Genomic DNA, 20,465 nt, shown 5'->3' on the forward strand with positions numbered 1-20,465 from the left:
ACGCGGGACTCGGCAGGGGAGAGCTCCCCGCTGCAGTGCAGCCTCCTCCGCTGAGCTCCGGAGCGACGGGACCCCCGCTTCGGGAAGGGATTTTAGGCTAGGGGATATTTCCCCGGCGATAAAGAGGGTCGAGGAAAATTTATGGAGCGTTTTGGAGGGTTATCTCCGCTCCAAGCGTGTGACGGTTTTTCCACACGGACATAATTCCTCCCTCCTCAACTGCTGAATTACTTGATGCAGTTTTCAAAGGAGCCCTGTGATTATGTCAGGATGTCTGGAGAGAAAAAAAAAAAAAAAAAAAAAAAAGGAGGAAAAAGGAGTTGAAGTTTTTCCAATTCAGATTCATTCTGCAGTCCCGGAGAAGTGTAAATACGCAGATGCAGAACACGGCTTTTCTTAGGAGAAGTTTCGCTTTTTTTCCTTTTCAGTGCTCAGGAACCAAGACCCCAGTCGAAACCAGCACATCAGACCCCCGTCGTAATTAGGGCACTTTCTCAGCCTCGCTCATGTCAGTAACCCCAGGTCTCTGCGAGAAGAGCGTTACCGCCGGTTGAGGGGAATAAAGTTGCACGGTAAGGGGGCGAGGGGCTTAAGAAGTTGAAATACTAGCGAGTCACGGGGGACACGAGTGGGGCTGGAGGCAAATCCGTCTCTCCCCTCCGCAGCTAGCTCAGCTCAGCGGGGCCGGAGCCCTGCGCCCGTGTCTGCCCGGGTGTCTGTGGGCAGGAGAGCTTTTCCCAAACGTGTGAGACCTGGGAGAACGGCACCTCGCTGCAAAATCTGTCGGAAGACTTGAGTTACGCCGTACAAACATCTCTCTCACTTTGTCTCTGCAATCGTATGCACGTGTGGAGATGGATGTCTATACGTACAGCCGCCCAACGCCTGCAGAACAGATTTACATTTCATACGGAAAGTGAACTTCTCCCTCCACAAAGTACGCGCAGCGCGGGGTGCACAACGGAAAACGCGTCCCCGAACAAAGGCGTGCAAACGCCGGCATCCGTGCGTGCCCTGCACCGGCCTGTCACTTATATTGGGTCCGCTGCTTTGGTGTTGTGTTAAAAATACTGGCTAGCTGCAAACAGGCGCTTTCAGGAGGGAGAGAGGAAGGCGAAGAGAGCTCACCTCGCCCTTTACTGGAAAGAAGCGAGGACCGTTTAGACAGCGATTTTTTTTTTTAGCATATTTTAATGCAGCGGAGTAACGGATTCTTTGTGTATGAAGTGGAAAGAAAACAGAAAACAAAGTCCGGGAACGAAGGAAAGAAACGCTAGACTGGTTTTAAGACACACACACACACTCCCATCCCTTGGTTCAACAGAAACATTCATTTACATTAGCAATTCCGCATCTTCAAGATAAATTACACAGCGGCGTAATAGATTTAAAGTACGCCAGATTTTTTATCATTAATTGTAAATGTGCAAAATACCTGCTGGTACTTCACTTTAGAAGAATGTAATTGGCAAAAATGGGAGGCTGATGAATAGATAATAGATCCTTAACTACCAATAAACAGTAAGCACCAGCCAAGAGTATTAGGATGTGATCATAATTATTCTGCAGCCCCAGCCAATGGGAGGAGGAGAACTCAGCCCTAAAATCATCCCCGGACCCAAAGGTAATCGCGAAAATACGGACAAGCCTGGAACCGGAGACTTGCTCCCCTGTCCCGTCTGCGAGAGCCCGGCGTGCCCCAGCTTTGCATAATGCAACTGCCCTCCGCTTTGTTTTCCGCACCGCGCGGTGCGGGGAGTGCGGAGCAGCGAAGGGGGGAATAAATAAGTTCGGAGGAGGAGGAGGGCGACCCGTTCTCTCACCGGGACGAAACCTTTCCCAAGCGGGGCATCTCTCCCGGACGCCCCGGGGCTGATCAAGGTAACCTCGCCGGGCTGTGAGCACCCGAGAGGTGGCAGGGAGAGGGGTGTCACGCCAGCCGAGCAGCTCTAACTCCCCCTCCACCGACCCCGAGAGGTGATGCGGCGCCCCCCTCCCCGCGCACCCCCCTGAGCTCCCCCCCCCCCCCCCGCTCTAGCCCCGGTCCCCCTACCTTGGTCGCCGGGCGGCGGCGGCAGGGGAGGGAGGCAGCGCGGCTGCGGAGGGAGCGGAGCGGGGCCGGGCGCGGCGCTGCGCGGGGGCGGCGGCGGCGCGGGCGAGGCTGCGCGGGGCGCCGCGCTCCCCCCCTCTGACGGGCGCGCTCCCGCCGCACTCCGATCCGCGCCGCGCCGCGGCTCCATCCCTCCCGATGGCGCTGCCCGGCGCTCGCCTCCCCTCTGACGCACTTTAAAGAGTCTCCCCCTTCAACCTCAAGGCGAGTAATAGCGACCAATCATCAAGCCATTTACCAGGCTTCAGAGGAAGCTGTTTATGTGATCCCAGCACTAATTAGGCTCATGAACTAACAAATCGTTTGCACAACTTGTGAAGGGGCCGATCACATCCATGGATTGTCTTTGGACTTAGGGGGGGGGGGCGGGGGGGGGCGACCGCCTTTTCCTTGCAGGAGGGAAACTTCTCCCAGCAACTTTTTTTTGTGCGTGTGTGTGTGTGTGCGTGCGTGGTGCGTGTGTGTGTCTCCCTTTTGGGTACCGCTGGCTGCCGCTGCCTCCTTTTCCTCCAGCCCCTGTCTATTTATGTGTGTATCTATCCCTCCTCAAGTCACTCCCTGCTGCAAACTTCCCCGGATCGTCTCCCGCGCACCAGAGAGAGCCAGGCAGAGATTTGGTCGGGGACTCTCGCCGCGGCAGCATGTTTCAGCCCACACCCAAGCGGTGTTTCACCATCGAGTCGCTGGTGGCCAAAGACAGCCCCTTGCCCGCGTCTCGCTCCGAGGATCCTATCCGGCCGGCGGCGCTCAGCTATGCCAATTCCAGCCCGATGAACCCTTTTCTCAACGGCTTCCACTCCACTGGCAGGGGGGTCTACTCCAACCCGGACTTGGTCTTTGCAGAGGCCGTCTCCCACCCGCCTAACCCGGCCGTGCCGGTCCATCCCGTGCCCCCTCCCCACGCCCTGGCCGCCCACCCGCTGCCCGCTTCGCACTCCACGCACCCGCTCTTCGCCTCGCAGCAAAGGGACCCCTCCACCTTCTACCCTTGGCTAATACACCGCTACCGGTATCTGGGCCACAGGTTCCAAGGTACGTGCAACTTTTCTTCTCCCTCCGCTCCCCCCCTCCATCCTCCGGCGGGCCCCGGGCCGGTCCCCGCGGCGCGGATGCGGGGGGACCGCGGGCGGCCGCTGCCCGGAGCCGCGGGCTCGGCTAGGCTGGGCCGAGGGTCTTTTGTCCCTGCCCTCCCGCCGCCGAACTTGAGGAGCTGTCAGAGCCGAGGGGCTCGGGCTTGGGTTTGCTTTGCAGCTCTCCCCGGTTTGTTTTGGTTTCCCTAGGCGGAGGGGGGCAGGCGGGAAGGCAAGGCCGGCCGAGACTTCTGCGGCTTCCTCGCCCCCGTTAAAAGCAGGGGGGAAGGTGGATATTTTTTGTGCCGGTGGCTTAAAAGCTACGGAGGAGTCCCCAAAGGAAGCCGCCCCGCAGAGAGGGGAATGGCGGGTCCGGGGTGTAGGTTCCCCCCAGGAAGACGGCGCTGCTCGCCGGGCTGCCGGGGCCGCGGGGAGACGCCGCCGCCGCCCCAAATCCAGCCTCTGCCCTTGTCAGAGGGGACGGGGGAGAAATGAAACGAACCCGAGAAAGGAGAAAGGGGGGGAAATAAAATCCTAGCGCCGGAGCAGCGCGGGGAGCTGGGGTTGCGAAGGAGAGCCAGGTCTGGGGGCAGAGGGGGCGATTCCGTCCGTGCGGGCAGGGAAGGGCTCTCAATGCCAAGCGATTAGTAACCGGCTTGAAGGAAAATAACCAAATCCAATGGCGCACAATCAATAACCCCCCCCTCGATTAACCCTTTGCAACCGGCAGCGTCTTCTCCGAAGGGCGAACCGATTTTTCCCGTAATGGGTCCAGCTCCTGCCTCTTTCCTTATACACACACATTAAAAAAAAAAAAATCAGCATCCTCTCTGAGGGATCCATCTGCCTTTTTTTTTTCCTGGTATTTTTATTTATTAATTCCGAACAAAACCAAACCACCTGCAATATCCGTGTCCCCGGCCTTCTGCAGCCGAGCCGTTGCACCCGGGTTGGAAAAGAAGCCGCTCTCTCCGAAGCCAGGCGAACAGAGATACAAAATGGATTATTACCCTCTCAGAATAAAATTACAGGTTTCGCTTACCAGATTATTTGTCGCAGTCATCAGGCGATTGGTAAAGAGCGGTAGATGAAAGGCGGAAATGTCCTGGTGTTGAGCCACAGCCTGATTTCAAACACACCCTCCTCCTGCACCCATTTTTAATGCACTTACGGAGAGACCCTCGGCGGCCTCCCCCCGCGGCAGGACCCACCCGGGGAAGCGGCACAGGGCCAGCCTGGGGGGAGAGACCCACCGACCGCCCCCCCCCCGGCCCCGCTCGGCACCAGGCCGGCTGTCCGGGCGCCCCGTGTCCTCCCCGAAGTTTGTTTCTTTTATTTCCCCGCCGGGGCAGCGGGCAGGGGCACGGCGGCAGCCCCCGCTCCGGGGAGCGCAGCGGCAGAACCGGAGCGGGGGGAGAAGGGCCCCGGCCGGAGCGGGGGGCCGGGGAAGCGGGCTGCCGGCTGCCGGGGCTGGGGGGGCTCGGCCGGGGCCCCGCCGAGCCGCTGCCCCGCCGCCCGCGCCGGGGGATGTGAATAACCAACAAACAAGGGAAGATGTGAGGCTGCCGGTGGGCCAGGGGAAGGGGGGCAGCTGCGGGGTGAAGCCGCAGACACCGCAGCCGGGCTCTGGCTAATTCTGTTGCTTTTATTTTTTCTGCTGTTTTTTCCATATTTTTTTTTCGTCGTGCTCCCCTGGTTATGTTTTAGTATTTGAATTTCTCCCAGTCCTCTCCTTCTGTTGCCTCTACCTCTTTATAAAAGGCAAATTCAATACAACAAATACAACAAAAAGGCGCTGAAAATTAAAAAACAAGCTATAGTCGGATTTCTCCTGCGGGTAATGGTGTGAAACAAAAATTCTTGCGCTAAAAAGTCTTCTCGAGTGCGCTTGGGAAGGTGTTTTACTAATCTCTGTTTTACCCTGTTGCCCAGGGAATGAAACCAGCCCGGAGAGCTTCCTATTGCACAATGCACTGGCCAGGAAACCCAAACGGATCCGTACAGCTTTCTCCCCATCCCAATTACTGAGACTGGAACATGCCTTCGAGAAGAACCATTATGTAGTAGGAGCAGAGAGAAAACAGCTGGCACACAGCCTCAGCCTCACGGAAACTCAGGTAAGGGGGAGGCTGGGAGCGGGCAGTCGGGAAAGCGAAAGTACCGGGATCTCCTTGGGAAAACCCACCCGGCCGGCCCGGAGATGCGGGGAAAAATATGAACAAATTCTGGGAGTGTTTAGGCCTCCAGCCCCGAACTGCTGGAGCGGAGTGAGGGTTCCCCCCTCGCCTGGGCGTAATAAAATCCTCCCCCGTTCGTGAGAGCCAGCGCCAGTGCCGGGGGTCGCGGTGCCTCGGCCGGGCGCGGGCAGCCGCAGCGCCCGGGGCTGGTCGGGTCCCGCCGGAGAGCCCCGGCCCGAGCGGGGCGGCAGCGGCGACATCTGCCATCTGCAGTGGAAAAGGCGGTCCTGGACGTTTTTCTGCGGGCCTGGTGTGACCCTCAAGAAGTAGTCGAATGTTAGGGAAAAAGCTCCCCCCCAAAAAAAGGCGAAGGGGAGAACCCCCCTTTGGACACTACAGCAAAGATAGAATTTCTTGGATGATTTTTCACTCGTTTCCAGCCGCGCGTCCGGCAGCGGGGATATGAGAAGCCGGTTCAGGAGGGCATAAAGATGGAAAATAAAAGCAGAGAAATTATTAACTACAAGGAATCCCTCCCCCCCCCCCGCCCCCCGCCCCCCGCTAGCTGGCTGCGGGCCAGAACCGCACCGGAGACTTATTTCGGTCGTCTATCTGGAGGGACGATTAGCGACGTTTCTGTTCCTGCTGTCCCGGGGCGAGGGTCTCGGCGGGTACCGAGGCCGGGGACCCGTTGGGCGGCGGGGAGCGGCGGCGGCGCGGGGGTGGGCGTGGGGTGCCCCCCGACGGCGGGCACCCACGGGCGGCGGGCCCGCTGCGAGGGCGTTTTTCACGCGGTTTTCTCCTCGTCGGAAGAAAGGCTGGGGTTTGGGGGGTTGTTTGTTGTTGTGTCGGGCTTTTGTTTTGTGCCCTTCTAGGAGACTCGTGGAGAGAGGGCCCAGATGGAGATTGTCTCTGCTACAGTATGTGGCACTGTACTTAAAAAAAAAAAAAAAAAAAAAAAAAAAAAAAGCCAAAATACCCAGCCGCAGCCTAGTTCAAAGTTCCCAGTAAACACAGCGTTCTCTGGGCGGATTAAGTTGTAACACTTTTTTTTTTTTTTTTTTTTAACTCCTTTTCGTGGGGGAAGCAATAAAGAGGTTGGAGCTTTTGTTTTAAAATGTCTCCCTAACAAAACAATAAAAAGGGATCGCCACTTTTATGAGGTTCTCCGAACAAGGGACCGGTCACAGGCTTATTTCCACTGGAAAGCTGTATTTAAGGTGGTCTTTGTGCTGCTTGATTCCGAAGCTGGTTGGGGTCTTTTGTCCGGATGTCAAACCCCCAGTCCCCTACAAATGAGCTCCCTTTTGGGAGATCAGCGTGCAGAAATGAACCGTCCTCCCCTTCAATTAGCAAACTAAAAGCAAATTAAACTCACCCCTTGTTCCCCGCTCAGCTTTTTAATGGGGGACTTTTGGAGAATATGAAAATGCAGCAGAGATGTGTGTCCGGCCAGGCAGGTCTCTGTTCTGAAGAGGCAGCGAAGCGGGTTAAACCAGCTTATTAAAATGCTCCAGTTCCCTTTTCCCCCCTTGCTGGGGCCTTTATCAGGCACTTTCAGACAGAACCAGAGTTTAAACTGCTTCAAAAAAAAAAAAAATGTTTACCTTTGGCCGCTACAAGGAGTGTGGCCAGCCCTGGAGATAGCTCTCAGATCAATACTATCTGTAATTAAAGCACTGAAGTCAGCTGCCGGATGGTTAAGTCAGATTTATTCGGCGCTGAACAAATTCAGAGGCATATTTACGATGGCACTTACAGGTTTCGCCTCACTACGATCGCTCCCGGACGGCGCGTCCCGGCGAGACGCTGCGGGAAAGCGCCGGACGATTTTCTTTTCGGGTCTTTTTCTTTCATCTTATTCGGTTTTCCAAGAGGAAAAGACCTCGTCCCGCCGCCCCTCGCCCCCGTCCCGCCGCCCCGTTCCGAGGGACGAGGCCCCCGCTCTGCTTTGCCCCGCCGGCCGGGCCAGGGGGTGCCGGTCGGGGGGCGCCTCGCCGCCGGCCCTGCTGTCCCCGCCGCAGCCCCGGTTCGCTTTCCCGACGCTGGAGGCCGCGGGACACCTCGCCAGTCACAAGAGCCGCCCCGGCGGCTACCCGGACGGCGAGGCCGGCGTGCTGACAGCCCACCGCCGTGCAGCCACGCTTGCTTTTCCCCGCGTGGGGGGCCTGGCGGGCGCTGCGCGGGGCTACTCGTGCGCGGAGGGTCCCCGCCCCCGCGCCAGGTGCGCGCACGGTGCCTTCCACCTGCGGCGCTGCCCGCTGCGCGCCCGGGGGCCGCGGACGCGCACCGGTGCGGCTGCCCACTCCTACACTCGTGGATCCTCTGGAGGCAGCTGGTGGGTGTGGGTCAGCGTGCCTGTGCCTTTGCCGGGGGGGTTTAGGTGGCACAGGGGTCCCGGCTCCTCTTGCACCCCTCCAGGCTGGGTAGCGGCGCGGGCAGGGCACGGAGCAGGCAGGACACGGCATTGGCAGGGCATGGGGCAGGCAAGACATGGAGAGAGCAGGGCATGGAGCGAGCAGAACCCAGAGCCCGGGCAGGCGTCGAACTAACGCCCGGTGCCTTTCCTCCCGCAGGTAAAAGTGTGGTTTCAGAACAGACGGACAAAGTTCAAGCGGCAAAAGTTGGAAGAGGAAGGTTCAGACTCACAACAGAAGAAAAAAGGGACTCATCACATTAACCGGTGGAGAATCGCCACCAAACAAGCCAGTCCAGAGGAAATCGACGTCACGTCGGACGATTAAAAACTGGCACCTTTGGATTTTTCAAAGCCAGGCACCTCACCAACAGAAAGTGTTAAAGGCTCACACCCCCCCGGGGTGGCGGTGCAGGGAAGGGACACGAAGATCTTTCATCAAAACGGCGAATCCCGCCTGGAAGGGCAGCTGGGAGCGAGCGAGGGCGAGACCGCGAGAGGTCCGAACTGTGGCACTGCCGGCACCGCTCTGGCAAGGGGGGATCTGTCAATCAAAGCCAAAACACCGGGACGAGGTGATTGACAGGTATTCCGTTTCTCGCAGTCCACTTTTAAAAGCATAACGTCAAAAAATAATAAAAAAAAATATTGAAAAAATCTTAAAAAGAAAGGAAAAAAAAGAAACAAAAACCCCCCAACCAAACCAGAAAAATTACCACCCTACAGGACATTTTGCACTTCACAGTTTTTTCCGTCTTTGAAAGAAAAATTTCCATAAGCAGCCAAAACCCACACCTGTTTCAGAAACTTGAATTGCATGTGTAAAGCCGTCTGGGCAAAAAAAGAAAAAAAAAAAAGGAAAAAAAAAAGAAAAAAATGGAAAAAAATTACCCCGGTTCCTAAAGACAGAAATGAATTGTAATTTTTTTCCCTTTAAGACAGGTTCTGTGTGCTTTTTAATTTTATTTTACGAGAAATGTGCAGTCTGTAAACATTTTATGATAACTTCTGGCGTCAAAGTGTTTGTGAAAGCTAAATGAAGTAGCAGTAACAAAGCATAGTGTTCCTTCCGGATGGACAAACACGGTGGGGCAGGGGAGGGATGGGAGGGAAAGCGGAGGGGGGGGAGGGGGGAAGGTTGGGGCCGGTCATAACTTTTGCTGCCAAAAAAAAAATTCTAATGAAATTAATCCCCCCCCCCCCCCAGTTGCATCCCCATTGCAAAACCGGATGACGATTATTTTTTAAGATAAATAAACCGCAAACCCAGCGACCAGGTTTGGCGGTGGGGACACCTCCCAACCTGGGAGGATCCAGAGAAAAGGGACTTAAAATCGCAGATTGATTTTTTTTCATTTTTTTTTTTAATGGCCATTTTCATTGGGGCAATTTTCAAGCACTGACCTTATAATATTCCGAGATCATAGAGCTACTAAAAAAAGTGACAAATGTTTCCTTCATGTGTCCTATACCAGAATGTAAATATTTTTGTGTTTTGTGTTTAATTTGTTAGAATTCTAACACACTATATACTTCCAAGAAGTATGTCATTGTCAATATTTTGTCAATAAAGATTTATCAATATGCCCTAAATTTTTAAGTAATATATATTCCTCTTCCCCCCAAATTTCCGGGAAACCGGTGGTGGTTTCCCCCACCCCCCCACCCCCTTGTTTTTAGCTGCCGAACCCCCGCGGTCGGAACCTGCGCTCCTGCGGCCGCGCCGCGCATTCCTGCTGCCATAGGCGCGTTTTCTTAATGAATCCACCGGCTGATAAACAGACCTCTAAAAATAAGCCGCAGAGACCCACTTGCTGTAAATAAATACCCTTAAAACAACAACAACAACAACAAAGCCAACCCCTTCCCTGGTTAGAAACTGAAGTGCGAACCGGCGCGTAAATGGGAGGTGAAACTGATCCGCAGCAGCGGCGCTCCGCAGAGGGGGATTGTCCTTGGCAAAAATATGTATTTTATTTAGCGGGAGAGGATTTTTTTTCTTTTTTTTCTTTTTTTTTTCTTTTTTTTTTTTTTTTTTCTTCTTATTCCCCGTCTTTTAAATTCCCTCGCCAGGTCGCGGCGGTGAGGAGCAGGTCCGGGTGGGCAGAGGCTGCGCCCCAGCTGCTGCTGTCCCCGCTGCTCTAAGGGAGCGATCCTGGGCACAGAGTAAAACTCTGACATTAAAGACGTGGAGAAGGAAAAAAAAAAAAAAGTTGCTCTGGGTCCTTGAGGAAACTAGCTGGTTTTCTGGGGGTACACAGTTGTTTTTTCATGCTTCATTTGCTCCTTAGCCTGATAGACTGCATTAATCAGTTTTATTTCCATTGATAGAGAAACCTCGTCTGCTCTGTTCGAGCTACAAAGAATCCTGCGAGCTTTTGTGAAAGTGCAAATCAGTTTAGGCAATTATCATACCAGGAATATGAAGGGGAAAGAGGAGGCATTGCCCAGTGGTCTCCTTTAATCTCTTAATCCGTGGATCCAGGGGGGCTAGTTGGACATAATTTAGGACAATCTGACTACCCTTTACACTGTGATAAGGCGAAGTTACAATGCATCGCGAAAATACGAGCTTTGTTAAACATCCTGCCTTGAAAAGTTAAGATTAGACATTCTGTGCTCATGTTGGCTCTATCGGGTACTATGTAAATTTAAAAAAAAAAAATATCCTATCTTCTTGGGTTTTTTAACATTGCTTCTTATACAATCCCGGTGACTTTCCATTCACCAGTGCTACAAATATGAGAGAGGCCCAGGCAGGGTTAGGACGCATGTCGCAATGCAGTCCTTTCCATTTAAACCTAGGCTAATTATTTAGTAGAGCTATTCCCAAGGTAAACTTCTCGTTGCCTTTCGCCCCTCCTCGAACAGCTGATGGTGCAGATCTTGAAACCAAGCAGGGAGCGCATTTCACCTTAACTCGCCCAAGTTGGCTTGCGCTCTGCTTCAAACCCATGCAAATGGGCAAACATTAAACGCATCGCGGCTGAACAGCAGACTTGGGCCTTTCGAGAAATTGTTTCCTATCTTGATAAAAGGCTTATTTCTGCAGGAACCATATACTTTTTCCCCCTTCCTTTTTTTTTTTTTTTTTTTCCTTCACCGTGAGGGAAGAGAGGGAGAGAGGGGAAAAAATTAAGCGTCCTATGTAGCGTAACAGCAATAAAATCTTCAGAGAATGCCATTAGCTTTGAAAAAAAAACCCTAAAAGCTTTATTACAAACCAAGCTTTGAAAATAGGGGGGATTAGGAGTCTGAAAGGGTCCCACAATGGTTAGAAGAAAAGGTTTCATGCTAATGAGGTTAATGCCCTTTGTATCTCAGGACTCCACAACTTCATTACTCCCTATCTCCGGCTGCACCAAGCGGCTCAGAACACTGCAATCCACTCCAGCTCTCCCCTGCCTTGCCTAGAGAAGGATTTGATAGCAGCTCTGTTCAAACTAGATAATTATATCTTTTCAAGTCGGAATTAAGATAAAGAAAGTGAAGCAAAGGCGGCTAGCCTTGATCCACTGCAAACAAATTTGGCGCACTTTCTAGTCTCTCTCCCCCTGCCTCAATAGGCAGGACAGTCAGCTTATTAGACCCTCATTTGCTTTATTAATTCATCTATTTAAAGTGGCAGGATTAGAGAGAGGGAGAGAGAGGCAGAGTCTAATGTGGGACAGTGGATGCCAGGCAACGTGGAAATATAAATATTGGCGAGATGCTATCGGAGCGGGTGTTTAAAAATATATTTTATATTAAATAACTGAGGGGGGTGGGGGAGGGAGGGTGTATTTCGGGTGGCGAATTGCAGTCTCGGGCGGATTTTTACTGCTCTTTCGAAGGAAATCTGGGGGCCGGCGGCCTGCTGCCCTCCCGGGGGGCGGCCGGCCCCGCGCAATCTCCGCGCCTCGCCGGGGATTTGGCCAGGTGGGCCCACGGGCTGGGCAGGGGGCTGCAGGGCAAGGCGAGACACCCCCCCTACGCCCCCACCCGCCCGGGGCCGCCCCCCGGTCCTGCCCGCCGGCGGCGCTGCACAGGGGCGGCCCAGGGGCGCGGAGCGGTGCGCGCTTCCCCGCATACGGGCTCTGGCAAGTGTCCGCAAAACGGCCCAGCTCCTTCCTCCGCCCTGTGCTCTGCCCATCAATCAAGGGCGGTGCAACCTGCCCCCCCGCCCCCGCCGGCCCTGCTCCGACGTGTCGCCGCCGAGCAGCGGTTCCCAGGACGGGGGGTTCCCGCCGGTGCCCCCCCGCCGGCGGCGAGGCGAGGGGGGAGAGGGCCTGATCCTGAGCTCACCCCGGCGCTGCGCCTTCCCGGCTCAGCTCCGCGCCCGGGATGTGGCCCCTCCGGCCTGGGATTTTTAACCCTTTCCCTTCGAACAAAGCCGGCGCCTCCAAGCGCCTCCGTGGCCGCTTCCCAGCGGCTGCCGCGGCCTGCGCCTTGCACCCCCAGGCCGGCGCAGACACGCACCCACGCACCCCCGTCCTCACCACTCGACCTGAACGAGGCCAGAGGCCTTTGGAGTCCTCGCTTTGTTGTGTTTCGAAACGCTATTTATTTACATCCCCTTTGATGGATCGCGCTGTTACTTATGAGGGCTTGGCGGAAATTAGCGGTCCCCCCTCATTACCACGGAGCCCATCTGCCTGCCACGCAGGAAATAGGCAAAGCAGCTCCGGGCAGACCGGATTCCCTGATAAACAGGATTCTCCCAATCCCTGCTCCCGTGTCCACCAGCGGTTCATAACTGCTCGGAGCTAACGCAGCGACTGATTTACTCCTCCAAAGGGTCCCGCTGCGAGGGGGAAGCGGGAGTTTAGAGAACCTCCTGACCCCGGCCGTAACCTCTCTCCTCACCATCCCTGCTCCTGGTGGGACGCTCAGCCGGGGGAGTCCGGGCCCTGGTCCACGCTTGAAAGCGAAAGGGCCATTAATCACCTTCCCTTGCTCGCTTTTAATTGGCCTTTTGCAATTAGCGCCTGTTGCAGGGAAGGCGACCCGTCCGCTGTGAGCGACCCCCCCCCCCCCGGTAGCCCCCTCGGTCCCCTCTTCCCCGAGGGGGCCGCGGCCGCCCCAGCTCTGGGGCTCCCGGGCACCACTCCCGGCCGGCCTCGCAGGTGGCTTCCCCGGCCCGGGAGCCGGCAAAACGGGCTGGGATGGGGCGGGATGCGGTGGGATGGGATGCGCCTCCTCCCCTCCGCGGGGCCGCTCGGCCCGCTGCCCCTGTGCCCCGCACGGCCCGGGCGGCCTTGGCTGCTGCGGGGGCTCCGGGCGAGCATTTATAGACCCGCTCTCCATCGCCCACGGCTGGACCTGACGTCAGGAAGAACTTGATCTCGCCCGCTTTGCTCCTGCTTCTGAAACTGATCCTTGAAATGAGAGAACAGACTCTACACAATTCCCATGGCCTTGACATAAGGTACAGCGATAAATATACACCACTAATGAGCAATTACCATATAATCACCTTCCAATTAGCTCGCATAATGATGAATTAAACATTCTAGCCTGCTGGATTAGGTTTCTTACTTTGTATATTATTTACGAAGGCTAGCTTCTGCTGAGCACCAAATATCAAATTAGATAGGGAATTTTCAGTTGGGGGTAATTACGCATTCAGTGCATGCCCGGAGTTTTTGTCACCAGCTAACTAAAGTGTTTTGGAAGGTAGTGTCCATCCTTCTCTCTCTTTCCTTTTTGATGTCTTAAAACAAAGTCCATGCTTTTCCACCCGCACGCCGCCTCCCCCGTGTTAATCCTTCTTCCTTCCCTAAGGCTGGACAGACGGAAAACCTGACCGATTTCCACCCCCCCACCCCCTCGGGACAGTTAAATAGCGCGGAGCAGGCAGAGGCAGGCGCTGGGGAAAGCAGAGGAGCTCTCAGGCACACAGTCCTCTTGCTCAAGGTTGCACCATCCCTGGGAGATGGAAAGAAACCCGGACAGGTAGAACCGCCCTGGTCCTCCGCTCGGGGTGGTGGGGACCGGGCGGGCAGAGGCGGGGACATCACCCCCCACCCCCACCCCCCCGCGATGCTCTCCAGGCGGATCCGATGGCATCTCCCCGCGGGTGGCTGTTTGCTTGGCCGTTCTGGGGAAGGTGCTGCAAAAAACCATCAGGTCTCGGCTGGGTTTGGTGCGGGGCGGGGGGGAGGGAGGGAGCGGGGAGGGCTTTGGACGCTGGGTGCCGATTCCCCCTGGAAGGGGAGGAGAGGAGGAGCAGCCCCGTGAGAGGAGCGCGGGGTGGGAAGGGCTGGCAGGAGGAGGTCAGGCGCTCGGGCGGTCCCAGCTCCGGGAGGGGACGGGGGGACGGCGGCCCCGGGCTGGGAGGGGGGCTGGCAGCCGCCGTGTGGCGAGTGGGAGCCCGGCTCGGAGCTGCCTGGCTTTTGTTGGTTTAAGCTGGACCCTTAATATTTTCTTAATTAACCGTTTGAGTGTGAGTAAACCTCCGCGAGGCGTTTACAACCTGGCTGTAAAGTGGAAGCGGAGGATCTCCCTGCCTCCCGCCTTGCCTGGAAGCATTCGTTGGGGACTTGAAAGGGGGCAGAAAGTCGCCCCACAGCCCCACCAGGAAACCACGGTCTTAGCCAGCCTCTCGCTTGGGATTACCTTTTAAAAAGCGAAAGGAGAGGACAAACTGGTGGCCCCTCTTTTCCCACTCCGCTCTCCCCCGCCTGACACATGGAGCTCTGGAAAGTCTCAGCGATTCCCAGGCAGGGAAGGGACAGCCCGAGAGAGCAGCGATGCTCGGCTTCACGGGCTATTTTTTTATCCCCCCCCGCCCCGCCCCCATATAATTGTGTTTTTTATTTAAAAAGTTAGAAAAAAAAAAGCTGGAGGAATTAAAAACAATTTCTCCCCCCGAGCGAAAGTGTTGACTGAATGAGTGTTGGTGACCTAGCCCCGAATAAACTCAGATAAGATGTGGAAACTCATCTGTCAAGTCCCGAACGTCTGGAAGAGCAGCTGATCCGAACCTCTGAGTAGTGAGAAGCTGCCGAATTCCCGTGTTTTGTGGGGTCTCACTCCAAGCTTTCTCAGGATTTGAACAACCTTTTTGTGGTTCTGCTGTGTTCACAGAAAGCGCCAAGCCCTGACTTCCTCCATAAGGCCGGAGAATCCAGCCGCAGTGTTGTTTTATCTCTAGATCAGCAAGTTGGTATCGGAGGCAGGGAAGAAAGTGCATTCTTGTGGGTTGCGAGAGCGAGATATTCCCAGATAAACTCTTCTGTGATCTCATTTATAATCTACACGATCACGGCTATTTTATTTGGCATGCGCACGTCGACGGGAGATGTTTGCTCTAACGGGATGTTTAGGATCCAAATATGATTATAAAGCCTGTTTCAGGGAGTTGTCTCCTGTCTCACTCTCCTTGTCCCGGCAAACACGTTGCCCTTTTGAAGCGGTCTGGGAGCCCGACCCGTACCTGCTTCCCCCTGGGCTCCAAATGTCGCCGCTCAGAGCCACGGAAAAGGGACGAAAGAGGAAGAAAGGATTTGGAAGGGTGACGGCTGTTCAAATAAAACGTGAAAAGGTCTTGTAATAAGAATAACGTTATTTTATTTTAATTCCCGGGGAATGTAAAATAATATGAAGCCAGACCGATGCTAAAGCACTGGCCAAAATCTGTAAGGAAGAAAGAGAGAGAAAAAGAACGAGAAAAAGAAACAGAGAGCGAAAGAATGAGAGAGATGGAGATAGGGAAGAAGGAGAGAAAGAGGGACAGAGCAAGCAAGAAAGAAAGAAAAGAAGAAAAAAGGAAAGAAAGAAAGAGAAAGAGAACAGGAAGGAAAAAGAAGAAAGAGGAAGGAAGGAGGGAGGGAAGGAGGGAAGGAAGAGAAGGAAATGTCATGTGTGGACAGAGAAGGCAAGGTCGCAGTGTGGGACAGAATGGAAGTGTCTCAGGGACATTGTCAGAGGAAGCATAGGGAAGGGTCGTGAGTTCAGCGTCGGACCGGCTGGGAAATTCACGCCAATTTGCCTTTGGGAGAGTCAAGGGCTTTCGGAAATCCTCTTTCTTCCCACCATTGTGGCAGTCCTGAGAGGCTGGGGTCGGTCTGTTCTGTCGGTTTTCCCTAGCAAACCAAGGCCACCCCCGAAGAACCCCTCTATGCAAAGCGGAGAGCCCTGGCCGGGCAGGAGCCGTTCCGCCTGTGCAGCGGCGGGCAGGGAGGGCAGGGCAGGCAGGGAAAGTAGGGCAGGGCGGGCAGGGCAGGCAGGGAAGGTAGGGCAGGGCGGGCAGGGCAGGCAGGGCGGGCAGGGCGGCCCCACGGCGGTGGGGCACTTTCCTTTCCATGGTGGGTGTTTCTCTTGGCCAAGGACCCGATCCTCGGCTGGGGAGGGCAGGAAGGGAGGCAGGGGGCTGCCCGGGGTGGGCAGCCGTCTCCTTCGTGGCGGGGACCACCCTCCCGCTGCCACCCCGCGCATTGCCATGGAAACCGCTGCAGCTGCAGATCAAAGTTCCCCGCGGCTCGGTCCGGGTGCCCGGCCGGGGACCCGCCAGCCGCCCCCCTCGCCACGCTGCTGCCGGCAAAGGGGCGCAGTCCCCCGAAACGACCCTCCCCGGCTTCGACCGTCGGTGGCCAGAAGCGCAGCTTGCGGGCAGCTGTGCTGAGAAGAGCCATTCTGGTTTCTTTTCCACCCTGGGCATGGGGGTGAAAGATGGGCGAAAGGTGGCCCTGAGCTGGGCGGCAGCAAACGGGGGAGGAACAACGCCAGCCCCCTCTTGTCCCCCCGCTTGCTGAGGAGCCCGCGGGGAAGGGATGGAGATGAGTGGCGGTAGGACGCGGGGCCGGCAGATGCCGGAGCAGAGCAGGTCCCAGCCCTCCTCTGTCCCCCCCGTGAGTCCCGGTCATCGGCCCCCGCACCCCCTCGGGCTCCCGGTCCCTGCTACCGGCCCCGCCAATGCGCCCAGCGCTGCGGGACCCGCAGCCCCGGCCGAACCCCCTCCCGCTGCTTCTCTTTCGGGTAGAAGGGTGGGACACGGGCAGGCTCCCCACTCGTCCCTGTGACTTAAATGAAAAAGGAGTAAAAGCCAACGTTTACGCCAGTTTAATTAAGCAGGGCTCTTGTACCTTCGGGGGGATCGCATCATTTCACATGAAATATTCATACAGGAGGTTTCCCGAGCCGCTCCGTTTAATCATTCCTGCTGCCAACGACGGGCTCTGTCTTTATACACGTGTGTAATTTGATTTTAACGTCCCCACTTTTCCATCTGCACATGTCCCGAAGGTAAGGCCCCGTGAGGAACCAGGGGTGGGAAACGCTGCCCATGTCCCGGCCGTCCCCCGGCCTCTGCCCGGCCGGGGAAGCGTCGCTGCGGGGGGAGCGGGGACCCGGCCGCCCCCCGTCCGCCCACCGCCAGCCTTCCCCGGGGGATGCGCGGGCTGGGCCGGGGGCTGCCGCCCCGGCCCGGTGGAGACCGCACCGACGCCTTCCGCACCTGCGGAGCCCCTCGCAGCCTCCCGCGGAAGGTGGGGAGCGGGGGTCCGGGGTGCGCACCTCCCTTGCCCAGCCCCAGCCGTGCCCTCGGTTTCTTTCTCTCCCCCGCTCCCCCACTGGGCTGTTTCGCATTCAGTTGGGTGAATTACTGCAATTATATATCCCTATTTAAAAGAAAAAAAAAGGCAGAAAACAAAACACACAGGAGGAAAAGAATGTGGCGTCGGCTAATTTAAACCAGTTCAAGTGGAAGGGCTGTCAATTCTTTAAGTAAATGATGCTGTGTTGATTCAGATGTTTCTCCCCGTAATTGCTGTCTGAGGGGGAACAGAGGAGGCTCAAACTCAGCGACTCGCAGCCTGTGCGGGAGGGAAGGCACCGGGTCGGGGCCGCATCCCCCCGGCGGCCCGGCTGATGGCCGGGGGGCTTGACCCCCCCATCCTCCACAGCAAGCAGCCTTTGCAGGCTCCTGGTCATGCTGCCTGCATGGGGAAGAAGCTAAGAGGAGAAAGGTCATTTACCCTGAACTGATGAGCCCGCTCCCCCCTGGACGTACACAGGCAAATTTATCTATCTATCACACTTGTTATTGGGTGTCACCAGCTGGGGTGCTGGGAGAGAAGTGCATGTTAAATGATGCCATTAGACTGTAGTGCAACAAGCAGGGACGAGGTAATTGGCAGCAATTCTCAGACCCAGTCCGGTGACCTGTTAATCTGTTGCCACCAGCACTCAGCCAAGGGGGAAAAGGAAAAAAAAAAAAAAAAAAGCTGCAGAATGGAGGCACAATCTTGGACTCACTTTGGACCCAGTCAGCTTGTTAATTTTCCACTCATCAAGAAAGAAGTGTTTCTGGGGGAACTCCATCTCCGTTCAGTCAGGGAGCACCGTTCCGCAGCTCTGCCTTTGCACTTCCCGGCCAGAAAGCAGATGTGTGATCGGAAAGTTCGGGAGGTACATGCAGGCCTTCACCCCTTCAGAAACCTGGCTCACATAAGCCTCCCTCCTTCATTCATAATAAAGCATGGAAGGAGCTGCTGTCCCGCTCGCCCAGGCAGGACTGTTTGGGTGGAAGGCTATGTACAATCCTTGGATCCCGGACTAAACATACACAGTGGCTGGAGGTATAAAAAAAGACACTTAAACAGGCTGAAATCAACTGTTTAAAAACAATTCCTTCACAAGGTTGCTTCGCATCTGAAAGAAGAGATAGGCCCTTGGGGAGCTTAAAGGAAAACAGATTTTTAACAGGTGACTTGGAATCAGTGGTGTTTTGAAGAGCTCAGGGTAGAAACTCTGACTCCCCTCGAGTTAAAATTATTTTACAGAAAGTGGTAATCAGATGGGACCCACAGAACTAACATCACGATGTATTTTTTCAGCACTAATCAGGGGACATAAAGCATGTTTAAGTTTGCTTTGTTTTTCAGCTTCTCAGCTTTCCTTGATTTTTTCTTTTCTTTTTTTTTTTAAACTGAATGGATTATCAAGAGATCTCCCTAAAAAATGATTTTGTGATCTTACCACAAATATAGTGCTGAGACTGGTGGCCCTTACTCAACAGTAAAGAATTTCTGCAAAGGCTGTGGGGTTGCACACAAGGAGATTCAGGGTATTTTTGATTATTCATAAATATTTCAAGCAGGTAAGTTTAATACTTTTTTTGTTGTTGATGAGCCATTCTCTCTCACACACGCACACAGACAAGAGCTACTTAGAACACACTTGGATTTGAGTCCCCATCAATGAATAAATTACACAGATGGGTTTCATTGCTTCTATATTTGCTACATATAACAAGTCAGCAAAAATGTTCAGCTCATTAGTAGGGACAATACAATGTTGGAGGGGTCAAATGCAAGAATGAAAGAAGTGTTCATTTTTTCCTGTTATGTGACCGATGGCTGGCTGAACAACTGTGATTTATACCAGACCTTTCCCTTAATATAACATACTTCTGTGAATCTTGTGAGAAAGCCCAAAACATTAATACATGACAGAATTAAAAATAACTCCCTTAAAAAGACTAAATTACATGTTTTGGAACGTTCCAGCTATGTGCATCTCATGACAATATTTTAATGCTGAAGAACTGTCTTTTTTTACAAGAAATAACTGCAGTCCAGTAGCAGCTAAACTGCTCCAGTGGGTGCATGTAGCATGTTTGGGCTATACATTAAGGACCAGTAAATGTACATGCTCTAAAATCAGGGTTTTACATTTTATCTTAATTTTACAAATGAAGATAAGTAAATTGTGGAAAAGCTGTGCACATATTTATAGCCCTTGTTCCATACTGGCACTTTTTCTTAGTTTTTTAGGGTGACACAAATATCTGTCTTTGCCTGCCTATCCATTGGCTCCACAGTTATTAATTCAAGGTAAGATTTCTCCTCGGACCGGAGCCATCAGGTCAAATGTTGGAAACCTTCCCACTTCTGGCCCAGGGATGAGGTATGATTGAAAGGCAGTGAGTGAGCTTTGCTTGGAAAAGGATGCAGGAATCTGTGCAAAGTTTTTTAGCTGTCATGCCGAGATGGGTGGAAGAAGTCTCCTTTTTTGATTTTTTCATTGACTAGGACATTGCGATAAATGAGGCTGCCTTGTGCCATGACTGGTGTCAGAAGCTTTTACCCTCGCTGCTGGGATGCCATGCAGGTGCCATAGCGAGAGCTCGTTCATCTAACCTTTCAGCAGCCCTGCCAGCTGGTGAGTCTAAGGTGCTCAGGGTACAGGTGTGTCCTCCTCCTGATTCTACATTTCTATGGCTGTTTGAGTCCAGGTCTCTTTATTTTTGTGCTGCTGGCTGATGCAGACTCTGTGATCCATACATGGCCCAGAAAATCTGTACACCACGAAGACCATTACCAATTATGCATCTCTTGGACTGTTTCCATTTAAGGAGAACCTTTTCCAGAGATAGGGATCCACTGCTGGTTTGTACAGCTCGTGATTTACCCTGGGAAGGTTGGTGTGGCTCCTGCGTTTCTCTGTAAATGACCATTCCTAAAGCCTGCCACTGTCTCAGAGACACACGCTCACTCATGTGCACTGCTTTTGCAGCACATGCAGCCCAATATTAAACTCATTTCCTTAGCGCATGCAAAGCTCCTTTCAGAACCTGAAATTTCTGATCTCTTCCTTACTTAAACTCTACTCAGCATCTAAGTGAGATGTAGATAGCAACTTGGCAGGCTGGAACTAACATGGCCTTTCTTCCAGTGAGTAACAACTGCATGTAATGGGAAAGGTGAGGG

The 20,465-nt window shown here is 54.3% G+C and overlaps 1 protein-coding gene across 2 annotated transcripts; it reads left to right on the top strand.

Moving 5' to 3' along the window:
- The first annotated feature begins 615 nt into the window (after positions 1 to 615).
- Positions 616 to 8,609, top strand: EMX2 (empty spiracles homeobox 2). Of its 2 annotated transcripts, XM_005229755.4 has the most exons (4): positions 616 to 1,881; positions 2,662 to 3,142; positions 5,113 to 5,297; positions 7,934 to 8,609. In XM_005229755.4, the coding sequence occupies exons 2-4, from the start codon at positions 2,752 to 2,754 to the stop codon at positions 8,099 to 8,101; spliced, it is 744 nt and encodes a 247-aa protein (XP_005229812.1). In that variant the 5' UTR covers positions 616 to 1,881; positions 2,662 to 2,751; the 3' UTR covers positions 8,102 to 8,609. The 2 variants fall into 2 exon arrangements, with proteins under 2 accessions (XP_005229812.1, XP_005229813.1); XM_005229756.4 differs by lacking the exons at positions 616 to 1,881; positions 5,113 to 5,297 and having other exon boundaries at positions 2,064 to 3,142.
- The last annotated feature ends 11,856 nt before the right edge of the window (positions 8,610 to 20,465 follow it).

The sequence above is a fragment of the Falco peregrinus genome, chromosome 1 (assembly GCF_023634155.1).
Source record: "Falco peregrinus isolate bFalPer1 chromosome 1, bFalPer1.pri, whole genome shotgun sequence".
In the NCBI taxonomy this organism is placed as follows: domain Eukaryota; kingdom Metazoa; phylum Chordata; class Aves; order Falconiformes; family Falconidae; genus Falco; species Falco peregrinus.